Source organism: Malaclemys terrapin, chromosome 15 (assembly GCF_027887155.1).
Source record: "Malaclemys terrapin pileata isolate rMalTer1 chromosome 15, rMalTer1.hap1, whole genome shotgun sequence".
NCBI lineage: Eukaryota > Metazoa > Chordata > Testudines > Emydidae > Malaclemys > Malaclemys terrapin.
Genome location: NC_071519.1, coordinates 7453062 through 7477682, shown reverse-complemented (window position 1 = coordinate 7477682; position 24621 = coordinate 7453062). Strand labels below are relative to the sequence as shown.

At 46.6% G+C, this 24621-nt stretch overlaps 1 protein-coding gene across 4 annotated transcripts; it reads left to right on the top strand.

Moving 5' to 3' along the window:
- Positions 1 to 191: 191 nt before the first annotated feature.
- On the top strand, positions 192 to 19633 carry LOC128823030 (zinc finger protein 501-like). 4 transcript variants are annotated; one of them, XM_054005057.1, is made up of 5 exons: positions 192 to 257; positions 3757 to 3845; positions 4549 to 4675; positions 13196 to 13309; positions 13677 to 19633. In XM_054005057.1, the coding sequence occupies exons 2-5, from the start codon at positions 3765 to 3767 to the stop codon at positions 14885 to 14887; spliced, it is 1533 nt and encodes a 510-aa protein (XP_053861032.1). In that variant the 5' UTR covers positions 192 to 257; positions 3757 to 3764; the 3' UTR covers positions 14888 to 19633. The 4 variants fall into 4 exon arrangements, with proteins under 4 accessions (XP_053861032.1, XP_053861031.1, XP_053861033.1 ...); XM_054005056.1 differs by lacking the exon at positions 192 to 257 and adding an exon at positions 3314 to 3392; XM_054005058.1 differs by lacking the exons at positions 192 to 257; positions 3757 to 3845 and adding an exon at positions 12101 to 12210 and having other exon boundaries at positions 4594 to 4675.
- Positions 19634 to 24621: the final 4988 nt, after the last annotated feature.

The following is a 24621-nucleotide window of genomic DNA, read 5'->3' as shown; positions in this document are numbered from 1 at the left end:
GCTCGGGCTCGGGCTCGGGCTCATCCTCCCACGTCCCTATGTCACTTCCGCTCCCGGGAGAATCAGGAACTACATCTCCCAGCGTGCCCCGGAGATCGCTTCCGCCCTCTTCATCTCAGGGAAGGGAGGGTTTCAGTAGCTGTTACTGCGCATGCTCCTTTCCAGCCCCTTTTGTTCTTTCCTCCCTCCTGGCCAACGTCACTATTGGTGCTGCCTCGGTGTGATCCGGCCCGGGGGGCTTTCTCCTGAGCCCCCCGGTGAGTGAGAGACCCCGGGCGGGGGGGGGCGCAGGGGCCGGGCAGGAAAGTGACTCTCCGCCCCGGGAACCTGGGAGAAACCTCGGAGCTGCCTCAGCCCCAGTGGAGCTGCAGCAGGATCTGCCCCCGGCACCGCTGGGATTGGGGGGGGGGCAGAGACGGGGGCCCCGGGGGGGTCCCCTGTGGGTCAGTGGGATGCGGGGGGCGGGCGAGTTGAACTGTCTCTGTGCAGCAGGAAATCCCCGGGGGAGAAGTGGCGGGTGGGGGGAGGGGAGTAAATTGGATCCTGTCCCTGTTTGTGCCACTTGCCTCTTACACCCCGATACAAATTCTCTCCAGTTCTGCCCCTTTCCTCTCTCAGTATCTCACACATGGTTATAAAATCCGGGGAGAGAGATTCCCCCCTTTCCCCTCAACAGATCAGTTCTCTCCTCTCCCCCGATTTCCCCCTGGTCTCTCCATAATTCTGATTTTCCACCTTGAATTGCAGTTTGTGACACATTTTCTCTGCAAATCTCAAAGATTGATATAAAATACCCTAAACATTTGCCCCACTTCTTTCTAGTTGTCTATTTCTAATTGAATATGCCCTGAGATTTTCGCCCGTCTCTCTGATTTTAAAATACAAAAGAAATTTCAGATTTACCCCTTTTCTCAGATTCTTGGAACATGGATATAAAATGTTTTCAAATGGTGCCCATTTCCTTTCTCTTCATTTAACAAATGTTGATGGGAAACACTCTCAGATTTCCAGCCTTTCTCTTTCATTTCTATGTTATTATCAAATGTCAATTAAAAATCCTTTCATGTTTGGGGCTGTTCCCCATGTTTCTAAATCCCAGCAAATTCTTCTTCCTTGGAGGGAACCTGTTGTCCTGAGTCCTTCCTCCATCTGGGAGGTTGCAGGGGATTAAATTGCCCGTGATCATCTCTCCCCACTCCTTTGAGAATCATTTCTTCCCCCCACCCTTTTATCTCTGTTAAAATGTTTGCCAATGAAAGAGAGCAGCCACATATTTAATATACATCAAAGCCAGAGGCCTCCCCCTGTTTGGGGATCAGTGGCCCCCACCTGGTAACAGGAGAGTTGGCTGGACTCTTTTCTTTTCTCCAGCTGGCACAGGATAAGGGGTTGATTCCTGCAGTGCTAAGATGTAGCCACCTCTGGGGTGGATCCATGGTGACCATTATTTGCTGGTGACAGGCCATGGACATTTCTTAGCTTTCTTGCCCTCCAGGCCTTCCATTCTCTTGTTCAAGAGGCATCCTCCAGGGCTCCCTCTCCCTGTGTGACTGGCCAGCAGGGGGTGGTGATAACTTTCTATCCACTTCTCAGACACTGTGAGGTAACACTGTTGCTCTGGGGGCAAGGGGTGTCTGTGTGGGGAGATTACAGCTGGAGCTGAAGGGGCATTGTGGGAAGGGGAGGTGTTTGGGTGAATGGACAGGGGGTACCCTAGTCAGGTTGGTGGGTTCGGGAGGTTTGGGGCTTCAGGGGGTGGGTTCTGATGTGCCCAGCCCTGAGGCTATGGGTCCTGGAGGTGGGTATCGCTGAGGGTCTGTTGGCTGCAGAACAGTGGGGGTGGGGGTCTCTTGGGGAGGAGGGGCAGGGGGTTAGAGGGAGCCTGGTGCTGTGCCAAGGGCTCTGTCTGGGCTTCCCCTGCTGGCTCCTGGGATCGTTGCCATGCCCAGTGCACAGAGCTAGCGGGGGCGGGGGGGTGGAACTCTGGCACTAGGTCAGGGAATGCCAGGGAAGCAGAGTGAGGGGTCCCACTGTAAAGCATCAGGGGGTCCTGCTGGGCAGAGGAGGGGGTCCCAGACAAACTGCATGGTAGATCCTGCTGGAGGGCAGGGCAGGGGGGTCCTAGGCAGGCAGTGAGGGACTGAGTTCCAGTGGGGGGATTCCTGGGGGGGGGATCCCTGGCTGCTGGGGGCTCTTGGTGGGGGGAACCCTTTGGGATTCCCAACCTGGCAGTCATGGTCTGGTGGGGATTCCTTGGCCAGTGGGGCTTTGAGGGGTATCTGGGGTCCCTGGCCAGGGACGCTGGGGGCTGTGTCCCAGGAATATCTGGTGGGACCCTGGCTGGGAGGTGTCTGGGGGCTCTGGCAACTGCTACTAACCATGATCCTTTTCCCTGATCAACTTGTGCCAGAGTCCTGGCTCCAAGCACCGCCCAGCATTCTCCAGACACATGCCCTGTCACTGTGATATTTTCTATCCACTTACCAAACACTGTTAGTGTGAAATCACAGATTTTGCTTTTCTCCTCTTTTGAAAACTGCAGGAACTTTCGGTTCTGTTTGGAAAATTTGTGGCCCCCAGTCCTTGTTCTCAATCTGGGGGTGAGGGAGGTGGGAAGGGGGTTAGCACTGCCACACAATGGTCTCTTCTACAGCATTCTGGACTCATTCTTTCTGAAATCTGGTTTCATTGAGACAAAGGTTAATCAAGAATCACTGTATGGAAAGACAAGGAGTGACTCCAGATGGACAGTGGGGCAAATGAGATCAGCAATTCTCCCTGTGAGGCGCGGCTCTCGTTACTGCTCTCCCCAGATTGCTAAAGAAGGGAAGCTGCTCAAATGCTCTGTCCCTCTCTGCTCAGGATATTTGGGTTCAGCTTCCTGGGTCACACGCTGCAGCCTCCATTGTGATCTGGGAGACCAGGCTTAGCAGCTGCTGCTTCCCCACCGGGGGTTCTGTGCTGGGAAGTGACCTTAATTAAAGCTGCTTCTCTGTCCGGCCCAGGTGATGGCTTTCTCCGGCAGGTACTAGCCCCATAGGGCAGCCCTGAGCCCTGTTAATACTAAATTCTGAGCCAGACATTCCAAGTAACTGAAAGAAACAAAAGGAAAATGCTGGGGCTCTGGCCTTAAAATGACTCTACACAAACAGACACCCCTCATTTCTTGTCCCATTAGCAATTGCAGGAGCAAATCCAGCCATGGGGAGCAAACAACCCAGGAATGGGACCTTCCTACCAGACAGGCAGGGAGAGAGGACAGAGAAAAAGAGATAGGAGAGACTGAAAGGGGCCGTGGGAGAGGAGAGTTTTGAGAGAGATTTCCAGATCTCTAATGTGCCCAGACAGATGTATTACTGCACCCTGGATAGAGTCACTTTCCTCTGGAAAAGGTGAGGATCAGACAGAGGAAAATCCAGTTTCTGACTCCATATCCCTCCTGCTGGGGTGTGGCTGCTGTGGTGTCAGTGTCTGAGAGAATCCCCCACAGTGAATCCTTTGGTTCTGTTTTTTTCTAGCATTGTATTCAGAGACTTTGTTATGGGATGGGGAGAGGGAGAAGGGAGGTTAAAAATGTCTCTGGGTTTAGCCTGGCAGGGGGGGCCAAGTCTACACTGTATAAAGAGATCAAGCCTTTCTCAAGCATGGTAGAATCTAGGGTGTCTGTCTACAGGAAAAGGGCCTGGGGGAATCATGCTGTGAAATTAATTAAAGCCTGTTCTGAAACCTCCACAACTGCCCTTTTCACCCTGCCAGGCTGCAGAATGATGTCCATGTTTCGCTCCAGTTCATCCCGTCGTCTCATTGGACAGGGGAGAGAAATGGCTGCAGAGGAGCCAGTCCAGGTATGTATTATCAGGGGGTGGTTGGTGGGTTCCTGCAGGTGGGAGAGAGGCAGCAAATACACCGGAGATGGGAAGGTTGCACAGTCTGGTTTGGAGGTTGGAGCGGGGCAGGAAATGCACAGGGTGGAGAAATGGAGGAGGACAGCGTGTGGAAAACCTGCTGGGAGTTGTTTAATAAGTGGCTTAGATTCTAGGAACAGACCCATGAGGTTCGGTGGTGGAAATGACCTAATTTGTTGAACAGAAAATAACCGACCTACATGGAGCTAGGAAAACTGACCAAACTCATAGTGCTGAAGCCTGATCTGACTAACTAGTGGCTGCTGTGAGATAGAGAGGGGGCACCCACCAGTCAGGCTTAGAGGAGATTCCCCTCCCTTCATATCCAGCTCTTCAGAATGAGGAGGGTGTTGGGCTTCCTACCAGGGAGCTCTCCCTGGACCCTGCTTGGGGCTGCATCTCCTGTATCAGTCTGTGGCTAATAGGTGTGTGATGGATCTGCTGGGAAAGCGGAGGGGCTCTGTCTTCGTCCCCTCACCTGCTCCTCACCTGGTGTTTCCTGGATGCTCTGAGCAGGGTGGGAGTGGGACTTTGTTGACTGCAATTCACCGAGGGCTTCCCTTTGATGGGCTCCTCTCCCCCACAAATAGTGAGGCTGTGAGTGGAGCAGCAGGTTCTGAGTGTTGGACTATTGCTATTTCAGGGGCTGGTGACCTTCGAGGAGGTGGCTGTGTATTTCACCAGGGAAGAATGGGCTCTGCTGGACCCCACACAGAGAGCCTTCTACTGGGATGTCATGCAGGAGAACTATGAGAATGTGACCTCAGTGGGTAAGAGTTACTGTCCCCTTGGTTCTTGGAAGGGGAAATGAAGAATTAAGGTTCACGCCAGCCCCATAATGCCACCTCTACTCTGCCCAGTTTCAGCATCACCCCAAAATGCCAGTGACACCTCCCCCCCACCGCTGCAGAACACTTTGGGAACAGAGCACAGGAGCAGTATCGTGCAGTGTCAAATATCTCCTTTTTGCTCAAGTAAAACTGAGCGTTAGGTGCGGCATAATCAACAGAAGCTTCCTACCCCTGAGCCTTCTCCACCCAAACCTGAATGCGCTTGGGGTGTAACGAGCAGGCTGCTGGAGTCAGAGCTGCTGGTCTAGGCTTGCGTATCACACAGACACTCCGTGCGTCCTTGAAGGAAGCTCAGTGGCAGATTTAATGTTAGTGGGGCCCTGTGCTCAGCTGCATTTTTGGTGTCCCTCCTTGGGACCCAGGCAAGAAAAAGAACATTCTCTCTTATCTCCCCCCCCACCCCGATCTTTCATTCTTTTTTTTTCTTCATCCTCCTCCTGTTAGTAATAGGAAGTAAATGAAAATAAAGTGAGGTACCTTGATTGTTCTTGTAGTCCAACTGATTTTTCCACAGACCACTTGAAAATCGCTGAGGGTCTCGGTGCACCACTTAAGGATCTTTCCAGATATTGTTTGTACCGTTAGCTAACTATTGTAAAGTGCTTTGGATAAGAGCCCTTTATAAAAAAAATGTGAAAAACGTTGGGGTGCAGGGTCTGGCCAGGAGTTAGGGTGTGGGAGGGGGCTCCAGGCTGGGGCAGGGGGTTGGGGTGTGGAGCGCTTACCTGGGGCAGCTCCTGTTTCATGTGAGTGATGCAGGTGGGGATGTGGGGGGGCAAGAGTCAGGGTGGGCAGGAGTTAGGGCTGGGTGTGTGTGAGGGGCTGGGGGTGTTTGGGGGGGAAGGGGTTATGGGCATTTGCAGGAATCAGGGAGGGCAAGGAACTGGGGTGTGTTTGAGAGGGGTGAAGGAGTAAGGGCTGGGTGTGTGTGAGGGGGTCAAGAGTCAGAGAGGGCTGGGAGTGTGTGAGGGGGTGCAGGAGTCAGGGGCCTGCGGGGGGTGTGAGGGCAGGAGGTATGGAGGGTTGCAGGAATCGGAGGGCAGGGGACTGGGGTGTGTGTGAGAGGAGTTAAGGAGTCATGGCTGGGCGTGTGTGAGGGGGTGCAGGAGTCGGGGACGGCAGGGTGTTCAGGGTGCAGGAGTCAGGGCTGGGGGTGCAGGGTCTGGGAGGGAGTTAGGGTGCAGGAGCAGGTTGGAGATTGGGGTGCAGGGTCTGGCCACGTTTTAGGATGCAGGAGGGGGCTCAGGGTTGGGGCCGGAGGTTGGGGTGTGGAGTACTTACCTGGGGCAGCTCCCATTTGGTGCGAGGGGTGCAGATGGCAATGTGGGAGGGGGTGCAGGAGTTCCCATTTGGTGTTCAGGGTGGGGGTGAGGATGTGGGTGGGGTTCAGGAGTCAGGGCATGGGGTGTGAGGGCTGGGTATGTGTGCGGGGAAGCAGGAGTCAGGTCTGGGGACTGGGGGTGTGGGCTGGGGTCATGGGGGTGCTCTCAGCCCCCTACCCTGAGAGGCTCACAGCAGGGGTTGGGGGTGCGGGGGGTATGTGATAGGGGAGTGCTTTGTAAAGCAGTGAGCAAGTGACCAGGGCTGCTAACAGGGAGTTTCGTGAGGGAGTTTAGAAGGGGAGTGGGAAGGGGGCGAGGTACTCTTGCCATTCTTTAAAACATTTAAGCTATAATACAAACTTCTTGATTTAAACAAAACCCCTATTGTTAACCTAGGTAGCTATAAGAGAGAATGCAGACAGAAGCCCAGCAGCAGAGTGGGGGCTATCCTGTTTATTGCACACAATGTAGCATGTATGATTACCTGCCCTGTGGGCAGGTGGCGTATGTGTGCATTCGGTGCAAGGAGCTCCTGGCCCTCAGAGACCACGTACGGACTCTGGAGGCCAGGGTGGTGGAACTGGAGACGCTAAGGGAGGCAGAGAAGTATGTTGATGAGGCTTTCCGGGAAACTGTAGATGTCTCCCACCTCTGGATAGACCGCCCCTGCGCTATTGAGGAGGATGAAAGGCCCAGGAAAGGAGAGCAGTCAATGGGAGCAGAGGGAAACCTTCCCATAGTTGGGACCCTCCTTCCAGATAGTGTTGAGGTAACCTCTTACACTGAGGTTACCTCACCAGGGGAGGGAACTCCAGTCATTAAGAAAAGGCAGCTGTAAGTAATGGGAGATTCGATCATTAGAAACAAGGATAGCTGGGTTTGTGATGACCAGGAGAACCGTATGGTGACTTGCCTGCCTGGTACAAAGGTTGCTGATTTCTCGAGGCATCTAGATAGATTTATGTGTAGTGCTGGGGAGGAGCCGGTGGTTGTGGTACATGTAGGCACCAATGACATAAGGAAGGGTAGGTGAGACGTCCTGGAGGCCAAATTTAGGCTCCTAGGAAAGAGACTGAAATCCAGGACCTCTATGGTGGCATTCTCAGAAATGCTTCCAGTTCCACATGCAGGGCCAGGTACGCAGGCAGACCTTCAGAGTCTCAATGCGTGGATGAGACAATGGTGTAGAGAGGAGGGGGTTACATTCATTAGGAACTGGGGAAACTTTGGGGATGGGGGGAGCCTATACAGGAGGGATGGGCTCCACCTAAACTGAAGTGGAACCAGACTGCTGGCACTTAACATTAAAAGGTTGCAGAGCAGTTTTTAAACTAAGAGATGGGGGAAAGCCGATGGCTGCAGAGGACCATGTGGATCGGACAGAGACTTCTCTTAGAGGAGAGTCTAGTGATAGAGATTTTATAGTTTTAGTCAGGAAGAGAGGCTGGAAGAGGATAAAGTAGGGGCCAGATCAGACGAGAAGCATTCACACACACAAGAATCTGACACATCAGAAAAGGGCAGACAAATAAACAGTGATAAGTTTTTAAAGTGGTTGTACACAAATGCTAGAAGTCTAAATAATAAGATAGGTGAATTAGAGTACCTCGTGTTAAAACAGGATATCGACATAATAGGCATTACAGAAACCTGGTGGAGTGAGGACAATCAGTGGGACACAATCATTCCAGGGTACAAAATATGTCGGAAGGACAGAGCAGGTCATACTCGGGGGGGGGGGGGGGGGGGGGGGAATGGCACTGTATGTTAAAGAAAACGTAGACTCAAATGAAGTAAAAATCTTAAATGAAACCGGATGTTCCATAGAATCTCTATGGATAGTAATTCCATGCTCTTATAAGAATATAACAATAAGCATCTATTATCGACCACCTGTCAAAGACCGTGATAGTGAGGATGAAATGTTAAGGGAGATTAGAGAGGCTATCAAAATAAAGAACTCAATAATAGTGGGGGATTTCAATTATCCCCATATTGACTGGCTACATGTCACCTCAGGACAAAATGCAGAGACAAAATTTCTCGATACTTTAAATGACTGCTTCTTGGAGCAGCTGGTACGGGAACCAGCACGGGGAGAAGCAACTCTTGATTTAGTCCTGAGTGGAGCGCAGGATCTAGTCCAAGAGGTAACTATAACAGGACGGCTTGCAAATAGTGACCATAATATAACAACATTTAACATTCCTGTGGTGGGAAGAACAGCTCAACACTGTGACATTTAATTTCAGAAAGGGGAACTATGCAAAAATGAGGGGTTAGTTAAACAGAAATTCAAATGTACAATGACTACAGTGAAATCCCTGCAAGCTGCATGGACACTTTGGAAAGACACAATATTAGAGGCCCAACTTAAATGTATACCCCAAATTAAAAAACACAGCAAAAGAACTAAAAAAGAGCCACTGTGGCTTAACAACGATGTAAAAGAAGCAGTGAGAGATAAAAAGGCATTTTTAAAAAGTGAAAGTCAAATCCTAGTGAGGTATATAGAAGAGACCATAAGCACTGCCAAATTAAGTGTAAACATGTAATAAGAAAAGCCAAAAAGGAGTTTGAGGAACAGCTATCCAAAAACTCAAAAGGTAATAACAAAATGTTTCTGAGGAATTGGCACAGATTGAAGTGTCACTAGAGGAGGTTTTGGAACTAATTGATAAACTTAACTGTAACAAGTCACTGGAACCAGATGGTATTTACCCAAGAGTTCTGAAGGAACTCAAATGTGAAATTGGGGAACTATTAGCTATGGTTTGTATCCTGTCCTTTAAATCAGCTTCTGTACCCAGTGACTGGAAGATGCTAATGTAACACCAATATTTATAAAGGGCTCTAGAGGCGATCCTGGCAATTACAGACCGGTAAGTCTAACGTCTGTACCAGGCAAATTAGTTGAAACAATAGTAAAGAATAAAATTGTCAGGCACATAGAAGAACAAAAATTGTTGCTCAAAAGTCAACATGGTTTCTGTAAATGGAAATCATGTCTTACTAATCTATTAGAGTTCTTTGACGGTGTCAACAAACATGTGGACAAGGGGGATCCAGTGGACATAGTGTACTTAGATTTCCAGAAAGCCTTTGACAAGGTCCCTCACCAAAGGCTATTACATAAATTAAGTTATCATGGGATAAGAGGGAAGATCTTTTCATGGATTGAGAACTAGTTAAAAGAAGGGAACAAAGGGTAGTAATAAATGGTAAATTTTCAGAATGGAGAGGAGTAACTAGTGGTGTTCCCCAAGGGCCAGTCCTAGGACCAATCCTATTCAACTTATTCCAACACCTGGAGAAAGGGGTAAAAAGTGAGGTGGCAAAGTTTGCAGATGATACTAAACTGCTTAAGATAGTTAAGACCAAAGCAGACTGTGAAGAACTTCAAAAAGATCTCACAAAACTAAGTGAATGGGCAACAAAATGGCAAATGAAATTTAATGTGGATAAATGTAAAGTAATGCACATTGGAAAAAATAACCCCAACTATACGTACAATATGATGGGGGCAAATTTAGCTACAACGAATCAGGAAAAAGATCTTGGAGTCATTATGGATAGTTCTCTGAAGACGTCCACGCAGTGTGCAGTGGAATTCAAAAAAGCAAACAGGATGTTAGGAATTATTTAAAAAGGGATAGACAATAATACAGAGAATATCTTATTGCCCTTATATAAATCAATGGAAACAACTAATTTAGACCCCATCATTTTATATGTATATTTGGGATTATGTTTTCCAATGAGCTGCAATATGTGCTATCCTGACATTTAGTACTGCTGAGATCCTGCATTCAGTAATATCCCTGCCCTTCCTGTTCCCTTTCTCCACTGAACCCCACCAGCCCATGCTTACTGTTCTCAGCTTCCCCAGGACTCTCTTTGTCTTTGGACCTGTCTGTCAGCAAGAAGCAGAGCCAGGGAGACTTGCCCTCTCTCTGGAGACTTCGATTTCTGGGACGTGGATTTAGTTTCTCTGTGTTTTAGGAGACTCTTTGAAATTGAGTGTCTGTGACATTAACCACAGTACAGTCTGGACTGTTGAACAGCTGTGCCCCTCAGTTCCCCAAGCTGAGGTGCCTTTTACACTGCTTTACTGCAAGAGCAGCCACTCCTGGGCAGTTAACACACAGTCTCCAGCATATAACTCGCTCCCAGCTACACAGTATTGAGTGCTGCTAATCAGCGACTCACGAATTACAGTACACCACAGGAGAACCCCAGAAAATTCTGTGGTCCCAGACTTTGCCCAGAAATGTGCATCTTGCATTGTCCAGCATACTACCGAACAATGCAAGCTCATATGAAGTCTGTTATTTCATCAGTGGAAAATGACATGCACCAGCCTTGTTATCCCAAATGGAGTTTCCAACACACTTTAATCCAAACACACTGGTTAGATAAAACAACAATAAAACAAAATTATTAACTACTGGGAAAAAAAGATTTTAAGTGACTACAGGTAATGAGGCATAAAATAAGAATTGTTTACAAAAGAAATGCAAGATAAAACACAAACTAATGTTTAACTTAACAAGCTAAAATGGATTTAAAACAAATGTTTCTCTCACCATGTGCTGAGACAGGCTGGCTTTCCTTTCAGCCAGGACTCCCCCTAGCCCGCCCCTGCCGCCCAAGTTCAGTTCTTCAGAAGTTGTCGTGAGCAGAGGGAAAAGGGAGAGAGATAGAGTCTCATGCATTTTCCTCACCTCTTTTTGTAACTCAGTCCTTTGTACTAGAAACAACTTCAGTTCTCAGCTGAGTCACGGTGACAGGCTGTCATTCATATGAGCTTCAAGTGGTCCCTATGATGCACTGTAAATGTCTTCTTCACACCTTCCCCCTGCTGGAGAATGGCTATTTGACCAGCTGTTTCCCTTGCTGTCTCTGAGGAACTTAGGGTTAGGTTGCAACTTTTTCAGTAATATTATACCGTAAAATCTCATAACTTTACATACAGTGTTGCTACATATTTTAACAGGAGGATATTCAGTAGATTGCCTTTTCAAATGATACCTCACAAGCCATACAGTGATAAATGAAGGGGAGGGGAGGGATCTCCCTTTTATAAACACCCATCCAGCAAGTTTGCTGTAAAATCCCTGTTGGTGTCTGTTCTCTGCTTGCTTTACCTGTAAAGGGTTAACAAGCCCACAGGTAAAAGAAAAGGAGTGGACACCTGACCAAAAGAGCCAATGCAAAGGCTAGAACTTTTTAAAATGGGAAATAAACTTTCCCTTTGCCTGTTCTCCGGAGAAGGGACACAGAGTAGCAATGCTGTGTAAGACTTGAACCAGGTATGAAAATTCATCTTCCATACCTAGAAGAAATTATTTGGATAGGGAATGTTTAGACAGACACAATCAGGTCTATTTTTTATTTTGGCTTTTGGATCTCCTCTGTGCTATCCCAGATGCTTTAGTTTGCTTGTAACCTTTAAGCTGAACCTCAAAGAAAGCTATTTTGGTTGCTTACAAAAATTAATTGTTTCTTTTAAGATCTAGCAAAAAGTCTAAGTTCCAGATGTATTCTTTTCCTTTTAGTTTTTAATAAAATTTACCTTTTAAAAGAACAAGATTGGATTTTTGGTGTCCTAAAAGGTTTGTGCATGTTGTTTGGTTAGCTGGTAGCCACAGCTAATTTCCTTTTTTTTTTTTTTCTCAGCTCTTCCCCGGAGGGGCTGTGTGAAAGGATTTGAGGGTTCTCTACAGGGAGGAATTCCCAAGTGCTCCTTCCTGGGTCCAAGGTTTTTTTTATTCATTTGGGTGGTGGCTGCATTTACCAAGCCAAGGTCAGAGAGAAGCTGTAACCTTAGGAGTTTAATTCAAGCCTGGAGTGGCAAGTATTAATTTTTAGAATCCTTGCGGGGCCCCACTTTCTACACTCAGAGTGACAGAGTGGGGATTCAGCCCTGACACATACTATGTACAAAATTTATCATAATTTTGTAGAAGAATGAACATAGAGGTACAGACTGACACAGTGTCTGTGTGTGTGTTCCCAGCAGATATGTGGGTATTTCAATCCGTCATAATCAGAGTGTTCGGCATCTTCAAGGACCTGGGGAGCTGGTCCTGGGAATTCACTGGTTTATTAAGTGTGACACTGTATGAAATTGTGAGACACTTTATATTATTATTATTTTTATTATTAATACCAATATGATTACATTGTAATGAATCATGTTAGATATGCCATGCAAGGTGTCAGTGAAAATGTTATGATTTTCCAAGTATGATAATTTTGTTTCTATCTTTGTATTACCTTTGTAATGTGAGTTATGGATATGTAGGTATATCTGTATTTCCAGACTTGTGCAGTGTTTCTGGGTGACACACCCAGACATATTGGCATCAGCACTGCCTAGCCTGTTTAATGGCCCATCCAGGGTCATCAGCTGTACAATGAGCCCATGGAAAGAACTAAGGGGATACACCTATTGAGTCAACAAGATATGCAGGGGTATGTCTGTGTACTGAGAACTCCAAGGCTTTTCCATGCCATGTGCTGTGAAGCTTGTGTTTGGGACACAGGAAGTACAGGCCACAAGGCAAAGGAAATATAAAGGGCAGCTGCATCATCTGGATTTTCTCTTCAATCCCTCTTCCTACCAGGGCTACCCAGAGGATTCAGGGGGTCTGGGGTCTTTGGCGGCAGGGGGCCCCTGCCGCCAAAGACCCGGCACTTCGGCGGTGGGTCCTGGAACGGAAGGACCCCCCGCCGCCAAATTGCAGCCGAAGATCCGGAGCAGAAGAAGCTCTGGGGGCCCGGGCTCTGCGAGAGTTTTCCGGGGCCCCCGGAGCGAGTGAAGGACCCCACTCCAGGGGCCCCGAAAAACTCTCATGGGGGCCTGGGGCAAATTTTCCCGCTTGCCCCCCCAGGCAGCCCTGCTTCCTACCTCTGTTTAACTTCAGTGTTAACCATCAGTTTTGGGAGCATCTGCTTTCCCTTTTTTAGCCTGCCCTGACCTTAGCATTCTCAGTCAGGACTCCCCAAGGCACACCAGGTCACACTAAGTACTGAAGTTAAATTAATAGAATGCTTTTTATGACAAAGTCTTATGCAATCAACTGAACTCCTTTGTTTTCTTTCATCTGAGCAGGGTTTCCAGTTTCCCAACCTGATGTGATCTCCCAGCTGGAACAAGGGGAAGAGTCATGGGTCCCAGACCTGCAGGGTTCAGAGGAAAGACAGACCCTGAGAGCTCCCTTCACAGGTGAGGAAACAATAAACCAACTCAGAATCTGAAAGTGCCTGAAGGAAACATCTGGGATGCCCTACAAAGCCCTTGGGAGTTCTCTCAGTTCATTATTGTTGCCAGCAGAGGTCATATCCTCAGGGTAACTATAGCTCATGGCTTCCCATAGATTCTAGCAGACCACCAGGCAGTAGCTTCCTCCCTTCCCCCTGACAATTTGGATGGGATGTGAAAGCTAAATTGATCCCCTCCTCTCTCCTATTTTGCGGAACAGTATGGGGGAGTTCAGTTCCTGATTTTTTTATTTGACCTCTCTCCAGCACTTGTTTTGTTTTGGCTTTCCCCTTTCCATCCCTGTTTCAGATTTCTGTCTCTATCACTGTAGGTGATATAATGGCATGTGAGAAAGAGGAGCAGAATTCTCAGCAGGAAAATGTTGAGCAAGTGGATAAACACAGAGCATTATTGCAAAGATCAAAAAGGAATGTGTCCAGGAGTCATGAGCAGGAAATATCCTGTGAGATTCAGCACAGACCAGAAAAAGAGCAAGGAAACCAGGCAGGGGTGAAAGTGGGTAAATGTATTTCCTGTCCGGGAACTCAGAAGGACTTAAAGGAAACCACAACAAAGCAGGAAATCCTCAGGGGAAAGAGAAAAAATACATGCACTGAGTGTGGAAAAAACTTATGTGACTACTCAGCCCTTATAAAGCATCAGAGAATCCACACAGGGAAGAGGCCTTATGAATGCAGTGAGTGTGGGAAAAACTTCACTAGCAACTCCGACCTTTCTAAACATCGGAGAATCCACACAGGGGAGAGGCCCTATGAATGCAGTGAGTGTGGGAAAAAATTCACTCACAGATCAAACCTTTTTCATCATCAGAGAATCCACACAGGGGAGAGGCCCTATAAATGCAGTGAGTGTGGGGAAAGTTTCACTAGAAGCTCAGCCCTTTCTGTGCATCAGAGAATCCACACAGGGGAGAGGCCCTATGAATGCAGTGAGTGTGGGAAAAACTTCACTAGCAACTCCGACCTTTCTAAACATCGGAGAATCCACACAGGGGAGAGGCCCTATGAATGCAGTGAGTGTGGGAAAAAATTCACTCACAGATCAAACCTTTTTCATCATCAGAGAATCCACACCGGGAAGAGGCCCTATAAATGCAGTGAGTGTGGAGAAAGTTTCACTAGAAGCTCAGCCCTTTCTGCACATCAGAGAATCCACACAGGGGAGAGGCCCTACCAATGCTGTGAGTGTGGGAAAAATTTCACTCACAGATCAAGCCTTTTACAACATCAGAGAATCCACACAGCGGAGAGGCCCTATAAATGCAGTGAGTGTGGGAAAAGTTTCACTAGAAGCTCAGCCCTTTCTGTACATCAGAGAATCCACACAGGGGAGAGGCCCTATCAATGCTGTGAGTGTGGAAAATGTTTCATTAACAACTCACACCTTATTAGGCATCAGAGAATCCACACAAGGGAGCGGCCCTGTGGATGCAGTGAGTGTGAGAAGACCTTCTCTTGGCATTCAGCCCATGTTAGCCATCAGAGACTCTGCAAGGGAGATGAACACCATAAAAACCTCTAGGGCTATCAATAATTTTTTTCTTTAATCGATGCTTTTCCTGATTCCCGCATAGTAACTTTTAAAAACTGGTTGAACTGTTTGCAGCACTGTTATCCCTCAGCTCGTCCTGATGAGTGGCCCATTTATGCCTTTTGTAGTTCGCCCTCTTTTGAGGTGGGCCCATTTGTACTTTCTATCAACTCCATTGTCTCATGAGTAATTTGAGTGTGCCCTTCCTATCAGGAATCAGGGAGCATTACATTTATACCATTCCTCCTATTGCAAAGTTATTGTTAGAATCACCAATGATACAGATTATATCATTGCCAGTTGTTCTCACATTACTCTGGGTTCTGCTGAAGAGCAGTTATATTGGGAACTTTTCATATTATATTTAAATGAAGAGAAGCAGGGCAAAAATAGTCATTTCAGCCTCTGTGACACTGGAAGGTGATGGGATGACGCAGAGATTCCCTCCTTCCCCATCACTGCAGAACTGTTAGCTTTTGGCTGAGCGCTGCAGAGTTTATTTTCATCACATTCTATCCGTCCACTTCTCAAAGTGTCACGTGAGGAAGAGTTCTCAGCTGTCTGTGCTTGGAGATGATGCTTTGACTTCTTTAATCCTAAATCAGAGTCGCTATGACTGGAGATGAAAGTGTCAAAGACCTGGAAGGGGAATTTAAATGGATCCCAAACAGAGTGTGATTATTTGGAGTTTAAATCCCAGGTTTCATCTATTGGTAAAGCCACTTCTGACAAGGTGGCTGTTTTGTCCCCGATTATGGGGATGCTAGGACACTAAACATTTTGTAAATAACGTAACTGACTATTGAGACAGCGCTGAGTGAAGCAGGTTTGAATGGTTCAGAGGAGAATGTGATGAGAGAATCTCTTGTCCTGATTCTGAATAATCAGATGTAACCTACTGTGGAATTTCACTTGACACTTTCATTGTCATGTATTCTATCTCTCTCTGATGTGGGTTTCTCTCTTTCCTGAAGGCTGTTTGGTCGCCCAATTGGATATTAGTTCAGTTTGATAGGATGTAGCTCAGATTTATTGGAGAATTTAAGACAAATGACCATTTGCTAAAGTCCTCATTTCTCACTTCAGCTTTACTTCATTTCCCCATCCCTCCATGATGACATGGAGAAAGTTCAAGTGCAGTTCTGTCAACATTAGAGAACACTCCAATTTACCGGACAAAAAAAAAGTGATGATTTAAAATCTCCACTCAGAAATGGTGAACAACAGCAGAACCCCAACTAACTGAAGGAAGTGCGTATGATCACAGTGTAGTTCAATTATTTAAATCAGTATTTTCTAAGATGATCTGGAAAGAGAATTCCACGGTAAGTGATTTGAACTTGGCAAAATGCCCATGTATTTGCTTCCTGAAGCATTTTTGTAACCCAGGCCCTACAGAAGATCTCTCCTAGCTAATCCTATGGTATGTGGAATGCTCCCCTTCATGATGCAGATGTTGAGGAAATAGAAGTGGGGTTTTTTTGTTTGTTTGTAGGTGCTAAAAATTTGTATAAAATGAAATCAGTGTCGGAAATCTAATAGCTGCAGAAAAATAGCTATTTTTAAATAGAAATTCTATCTCTAGTGGCTAACAGAGTTTCTGATTCAGCCCTGTATCCAGTCCTTTGCCTGGAACTGTGTCACCAAAGTAAAGAAAAGCTGGGCATGTTTCGGGAAGCCATTGCTTACTAACACTGCTGATATTTTGAGTGTTTTTTGTAAAGGATTCTACTTCAGAGAAGTGTAAGTTTATCCTAAAAAGGGCAGAGATTTGGGGTTGAAAGAGTACACTCAGTTCTTGGTTTCCAACCCAGTAAAGGAAGCTATGGTGACCAATGACCCCAGGACAATTTTTGTACAACTCCACTTCCTAGTTCAGTGTCACTGATTACAGTTCCAAAGGATTCCAGATTTGGACTGAGAACAATCATGCTTCACTGTTTGGATCTGAAGAGAGAGTGCTTCGTAGCACAGTCCTGTCCTGTGGATCCCAAACTGGCTGCCTGATTGGTTAGCAAGGACTTTTAGGCTGTAGAAATGATGGTAACCAATGAGGCAACAAATGTGTCAGGCTCCAATTTCAGACTTCCGGATCCACGCATGTTGAGTCCTAATTCTATGGTTTTGTGTCTGATGCTATGGCTGCACAATAAAGCTGATGTTGGCACAGCTGCAGTGCTGCTACTACAGACTCTCTAAGCCAATGGGAGAGAGCTCTCCCATCAGACTTTTAGTCCAGCCCCCACAAGTGGTGTTGGTTATGTTGGCAGGAGAAGTTCTCCTGCTGACGTAGCGCTATCTACACAGGGGATTAGGGCTGTGTAACTACGTTACTCAGCTGTATGGATTTTTCACACCCGTGAGCAGTATAGTTCTACTGATAAATGTCTTTAGTGTAGACCAGACAGTTCTCTTGTGTTTTATGCATTTACATCACTTCTGAACCTCTCCTTACTTTGTAAGATTAAAAAGTGTGAAAAGAGAGGTGTTTTTCCTCATGATGCAAACGTTCCCAAATAGGAGACCCCTGTGCTGCAGTAGGGAGCGGGGTAGATTGACCTGGGAATGTCATCTATTTTTACTGGGACTGTCTGCATTGGGGGATGGGATCGCAGGGGGTGACTTTATTTGAGGGACAATACCTGAGGCTCTGACCCGAGCCAGAAGGGGGGTTGGGCCATGTGACACCTTTGCCCGGGAAACTAGAAAAAGGCTGCAGGAGGAGATGGTGGGAGGGGAGTGAGGCTGCTGGAGGGGTTTTTCAGATTTGGGCTGGCTGGGGAACCAGAGGGAACCCCAAGGCTGGGGTCTAAGATCCCTACCCCCCAGAAGGACCTGATTAAGGGGTCCTGTTTATGCCTATAAGCTCTGGTTTGAACTGTGTTCCTGTCATCTAATAAAACTTCTGTTCTACTGTCTGGCTCCGAGTCATGGTGAATCGCAGGAAGTGGGGGTGCGGGGCCCTGACTCCCCCACATGCCGTGACAACCCTTTCCACCAAAACACATGGCAAAAGAACTAGAGATATATGAACTCACAGAAGTGGTTGGGACCTACTTTGGGACAAACCACAACTTGAGCCAAGGTTCAGTTGTTGGCAATGGGGATTAAAAGAAAACTAACAAGAATTTCTGATCTTTGACTATGTTATTGTTATTGTTATCAATGAAAATGAAATTGGTTAAAGAGTGAGAGACTAATTGTGTAATAATCAACTCTTTTGGAAAACTGATAGTTGTCTTGTTTTTTGTTTTGTTAGTCATACAGGAAATGATCGCTAATCTTGAAAAGTTAATTTGATTTAATTTACCCCCTGTAGTGTAAGGAGTTCTGGTAGAAAACCTCACTCGAAAGGTTGGGGTGGGAGAAGGTGTGTGAGAAAGAGTGAATAATAGAATATTGGCCCAGTCTAGATTTTAATTTTCTGTATTTCAAATAGAACTTATTTCGCTTAGTTTCAAAATCAATTTCTGTTAAAAAGGAAACTACTCGAGGAGACAAGTTGTATAAGTTTTTACCCACTTACACTGTAAGGGTCACTAACTTCCCCACTTCTCTAATTTGCAAAGGAAAGGCATTACATCTGTCATAGGATGTGTCCAGCAGGTAGGAAACCTGCAATCATCAATATCAAGGAAAAGGTTGAAGTCCATTGCCTTTCATGGCCACATCTCTCAGGGGTGTGAAAAATCCACTCCACTGAGAGAAGTAGTTCATGTGATCTGGGCCCCAGTGTAGACAATATTAAGTTGTCAGAAGGATGCTTCCAGTCTTTGAAGTGTAGACATAGCCTTAGACAGTTTGATCCCCTATGGGAGTCAAGTCATGACATCAATTCCAATCTTGACCAATCTCCCTGTATGTGAGAAAGCTACTAGTATGGATGGTTGAGCCAGCTATCCAATTACCTAGTTCCTCAACAGTAGCTACAGCTCTTTGTGCCCATCTATCCAAAGGCTGAGAGAAATGGAGACTTCCACCTTCATTTTAGTATTTTATTGTTCCTTTCTCTGTTTTTTCTCCTTCCCTTTCTATTATATTAGGGTGTGACTGTATGGCTCAGTATAGTTCAGTGCATGTGTGACAAAAACTCATTGGTACCAATTGGCAAAGAGATCACTGTTATTCACAAGTGACTCCTGTCTTAGACCTGACAAACTCACCACTCTGAATACACTGATTTTATTATATTTATCCAGGAATCAGAGAAATTATGCCCATATAGGTCGTGGTAGGGATGTCCCATTCAAGTGGGAGGGAATTGTCCTCTGTCCCTTACTAACCAGCTATGTGATGTATTGCTCCATTATCAACCTTTGCACCAACTCAGAAAAGCCAATGGAAAACTATCAAAGACAAATTACAGCCATCTAAACCCGGTGGAAGTGAAAAGGACGATAGGACGATCTCCTCCTTGTCATTTCTGTGAATAAAGACAAAGACTGATTCAGTTTATGACAGGGTGGAGAAAAACACTCTGGGTCCATTCACCAAGGAGATCCCTAATGACCAGTGATGCTTCATGAAAGGCAGGGCCGTGGCTCCTAGGGACCAGCAATCACTATAATAGATTGATATGTGAGGTGAAGAATCTACTTAGATAGGAAAGGTAACTATTAAAAAATTGAGGTTTCATTTTGTAATTTTGTTCTGTTGGTAACGATTGGTTTCCATCACTCACATTTGTTTGTTTAAATCTCTATCCCTTGTGAAATAAACTTCCATTTGTTTGATAACAATACTCAAGTGCTGTGTGTTATACAGTAGCAGTGGTCTACAGTAAAACTGGTAACCTGGGATATACCATTGCTTCGGGAAGAGAGGATCTGGGATTTCTCTGAGTATCTGGTGATTGGGGCTAGACCCCAGAGCGGGACACATTGGAGGAATTCAGGGGTTAGGGTGCCTCTGTTGTCAACTGGCAGGGCTGCTCTAGCTCAGAGGAGGATTCTTGAGTACCTGACAGGCTGGTGAGTTTGGTCGTGAACATCCAGCTGCCAAATGCAAAAGTCCCTCTTAGTAGTGGCAAGTGGCAACAAGAAGACTCACAGCCTTCAGCACCCTGAGAATGGTCACAATGTGCTTCTATGTTGATCCACCTGTCAAATCCACACAGGGAAAGCACCCTATAGCATAGCTCCCTGAATCAAAATAGCTCTAAAACTCTGCCCTATGAAATCATGGAACATGTGCTCTTTGCTCTGTGAAAGCACGTAAAGAATCCAAGTGCGGGAGGGTAGGGTCCAGAGTGACCTAGACAAATTGGAGGATTGGGCCAAAAGAAATCTGAGGAGGTTCAACAAGGACAAGTGCAGAGTTATGCACTTAGCAGAGAAGAATTCAATACACTGCTACAGGCTGGGGACCGACTGGCTAAGCAGGAGTTCTGCAGAAAAGGACCTGGGGATTACAGTGGATGAGAAGCTGGACATGAATTAACAGTGTGCCTGTGTTGCCAAGAAGGCTAACGGCATATTGGGCTGCATTAGAAGCAGCATTGCCAGCAGCTCGAGGGAAGTGATTATTCCCCTCTATACGGCAATGGTGAGGCCACATCTGGAGTACTGCATCCAGTTTTGTGCCCCCCACTACAGAAAGGATTTGGACAAATTAGAAGGAGTCCAGTATAGGGCAACAAAAATGATTAGGGGACTGGGGCATATGTCTTATGAGAAGAGTGTGAGGGATGAGAAGAGGGGGGGAATTGATAGCCTTCAACTACCTGAGGAGTGAGCTTAGCTGTTCTCAGGGGTGGCAGGTGACAGAACATAGACTCCTAGAATATCAGGGTTGGAAGGGACATCAGGAGGTCATCTAGTCCAACCCCCTGCTCAAAGCAGGACCTAATCCCCAACTAAATCATCCCAGCCAGGGTTTTGTAAAGCCTGACCTTAAAAACCTCTTAAGGAAGGAGATTCCACCACCTCCTAGGTAACCCATTCCAGTGCTTCACCACCCTCCTAGTGAAAAAGGTTTTTCCTAATATCCAACCTAAACCTCCCCCACTGCAACTTGAGACCATTACTTCTTGTTCTCTCATCTGCTACCACTGAGAACAGTCTAGGTCCATCCTCTTTGGAACCCCCTTTCAGGTAGTTGAAAGCAGCTATCAAATCCCCCTTCATTCTTCTCTTCTGCAGACTAAACAATCCCAGTTCCCTCAGCCTCTCCTCATAAGTCGTGTTCCAGCCCCCTAATAATTTTTGTTGCTCTCTGCTGGACTCTCTCCAATTTTTCCACCTCCTTCTTGTAGTGTGGGGCCCAAAACTAGGCATAGTACTACAGATGAGGCCTCACCAATGTCGAATAGAGGGGAACAATCATGTCCCTTGATCTACTGGCAATGCCCCTACTTATACAGCCCAAAATGCGTTAGCCTTCTTGGCAACACGGGCACACTGTTGATTCATGTCCAGCTTCTCATCCACTGTAATTCCCAGGTCCTTTTCTGCAGAACTGCTGCTTAGCCAGTCGCTCCCCAGCCTGTAGCACCCTCGGATGCAGCGCATCCAGCCCCATGGTCTTGTGCTCATCCAGCTTTTCTAAATAGTCCTGAACCACTTCTTTCTCCACAGAGGACTGGTCACCTCCTCCCCATACTGTGCTGCCTAGTGCAGTCGTCTGGGAGCTGACCTTGTTTGTGAAGACAGAGGCAAAAAACGCATTGAGTACATTAGCTTTTTCCACATCCTCTGTCACTAGGTTGCCTCTCTCATTCAGTAAGGGGCCCACACTTCCCTTTCTTTCTTGTTTGCTAACATACCTGAAGAAACCCTTTTTGTTACTCTTAACATCTCTTGCTAGCTGCAGCTCCAAGTGTGATTTGGCCTTCCTGATTTCACTCCTGCATGCCTGAGCAATATTTTTACATTCCTCCCTGGTCGTTTGTCCAATATTCCACTTCCTGTAAGATTCTTTTTTGTGTTTAAGATCAGCAAGGATTTCACTGGTAAGCCAAGCTGGTCACCTGCCATATATACTATTCTTCCTACACATTGGGATGGTTTGTTCCTGCCACCTCAATAAGGATTCTTTAAAATATAGCCAGCTGTCCTGGACTCCTTTCCCCCTCACGTTATTCTCCCAGGTGATCCTGCCCATCAGTTCCCTGAGGGAGTCAAAGTCTGCTTTTCTGAAGTCCAGGGTCTGTATTCTGCTGCTCTCCTTTCTTTCTTGTGTCAGGATCCTGAATTCTACCATCTCATGGTTACTTCCTCCCAGGTTCTCATCCACTTTTGCTTCCCCTACTAATTCTTCCTGGTTTGTGAGCAGCTGGTCAAGATGTGCTCTGCTCCTAGTTGCCTCCTCCAGCACTTGCACCAGGAAATTGTCCCCTACACTTTCCAAATACTTCCTGGATTATCTGAGCACCACTGTATTACTCTCCCAGCAGATATCAGGGTGATTGCAGTCTCCCATGAGAACCAGGGCCTGCGAACTAGTAACTTCTGTTAGTTGCCAGAAGAAAGCCTCATCCACCTCATCCCCCTGGTCTGGTGGTCTATAGCAGACTCTCATGATGACATCACCCTTGTTGCTCATACTTCTAAACTTAATCCAGAGACTCTCAGGTTTTTCTGCAGTTTCATTCCAGAGCTCTGAGCAGTCATACTGCTTACATACAATGCAACTCCTCCACCTTTTCTGCCCTGCCTGTCCTTCCTGAACAGTTTATATCCATCCATGACAGTACTCCAGTCATGTGAGTTATCCCACCAAGTCTCTGTTATTCCAATCACATCATAGTTCCTTGACTGTGCCAGGACTTCCAGTTCTCCCTGCTTGTTTCCCAGACTTCCTGCAGTAGTCAAGGAGCACAAGGAGCAATAGTCTCGAGTTGCAGTGGGGGAGTTCTAAGTTGGATCTCCATCCTTAGTGGTTTGTAAGACTCGGCTTGAAAAAGCCCTGGCTGGGATGATTTAGGTGGGGTTGGTCCTGCTTTGAGCAGGAGGTTGGACTAGATGACCTCCTGAGGTCTCTTCTGACCCTAACATTCTGTGATTCTATGTAGCTGCAAGTGGTCCCCAAATGTTTCTTTGTTGTTCACATCTGTACAGATGCTGAGAATGGGCGATGGGATGGATCAATTGATGATTACCTGTTCTCTTCATTCCCTCTGATGCACCTGACATTGACCACTGTTGGAAGACAGGGCACTGGGCTAGATGGATCATTGGTCTGACACAGTATGGCTGTTCTAATGTTTTATGTACCGGAATGAGGCACATGCAAAGCAGAAATGGGGGAAGGGGCTCTAAATTTAAATCAGTTTTAGAGAGAAATGTGTTCAAACACAGTGAGACTCGATATGGAAGAAATAACAAGTGATCCCCAGCTTCTTCACCCAACCCTTAAGCAGGGATTACCTGCCAACAGGTGCAGCTGCTGCTCTGAGGGGAGTGGTATAAGCTATTTGCCTGTGGATGCAGCCCACCAGCTGGCTCTCCTGGGGCAGATGGTGAGTTGCTGGGCAGGGATGGTTCATCAGCTGGGGTCTGAAATATGAACAGGGAATCTAAGGACTCTACACCGGCCTCCTGTGGGGGTCGAGGATGCTGAGGCAGTGGAATCTCAGCATCACAATTGTCAAGCTTCTGCTTAGGGGTGGAGAGGAGGGGGTTGACTGTGCTGGATTTTTAATGCATTCCCTTAACTACTCACCCGCGACAACCTGGCAGCTCCCTGCTTTGTTATTGCACTGTGGCTGTGTTCTCTGTGGAAAGGGCCTCCAGGAACTGGTATTTGCAGCTGAATTAAAGAGTCATAAAAGAGAAGGAAGAGTTAATGTCTTAGAAAGAGAAGTCTGTGTGTGTGTAAGATGGGTGGGAGGGTTTCCAGAAATCAGTTTGCGCCAGTGTCTTTTCTCTGGGATTTCCTTTTGAAAAAGCTGAAGCAGGGAGCAAATCATATGCCCTTTCTGATGCTCAAACTCAGATTATGAGATTGACATGCTCCCAACTACACTAAGAAGGCTATGAAAGGCTTTGGCTAAGTGCATGAAGGAACCACCTACACCAGTGACTGGGGCAGGGAAAAAGCCAAGGTTGTGCTGGAAGAAGTAGGGAGATCCGGTGCCCAGACACCTTTTGTGGCAGCAAACAAATCAACTCCTTCTGCCACTGAACAATCCACCTGGGACTAAGAGCAGCACTGGGGGGCTTTCTTCTTGCCACTTCTGCTGGCATGACCAGGTATCCTGGAGGCCTTTCTAGAAGAGAGTTGAGAACTGAGTTGGGAAAACCAATTTGAAAACAGGAAGCTCAGATTTAGACTCATTTATTTATAGTATTAAATAATCCTTCAATTCCAGTGTCACAATCAATACAATTGCTTCAGCCTGATAATTTCCCAAAGGGAAAATTTAAATTCTCTCCAAGGGGAGTGGAGAGAAAACACTTTTCAGAGTCCAGAAGAGACAAGACTGGTGAGGGTAAGAGCTTGTAGAGGACCAACCGCTGTTGGTGAAAGAGAAAAGCTTTGGAGCCAACCCAGAACATTTCTGCAGTTCTGTGTAGCCCAAAAGATTGTCTTTTCAATAAAAAGCAGTTAGAAGATAAGAACAATCATATTAAGTCAGACCAGTTCATCTAGCCCATTATCCTGTTTTCCGACAGGCCAATGCCAGGTGCCCCAGAGGGAATGAACAGAACAGGTAATCATCAAGTGATCCATCCCCTTTCACCCATTCCCAGCTTCTGGCAAACAGAAGCTAGAGACACCATCCT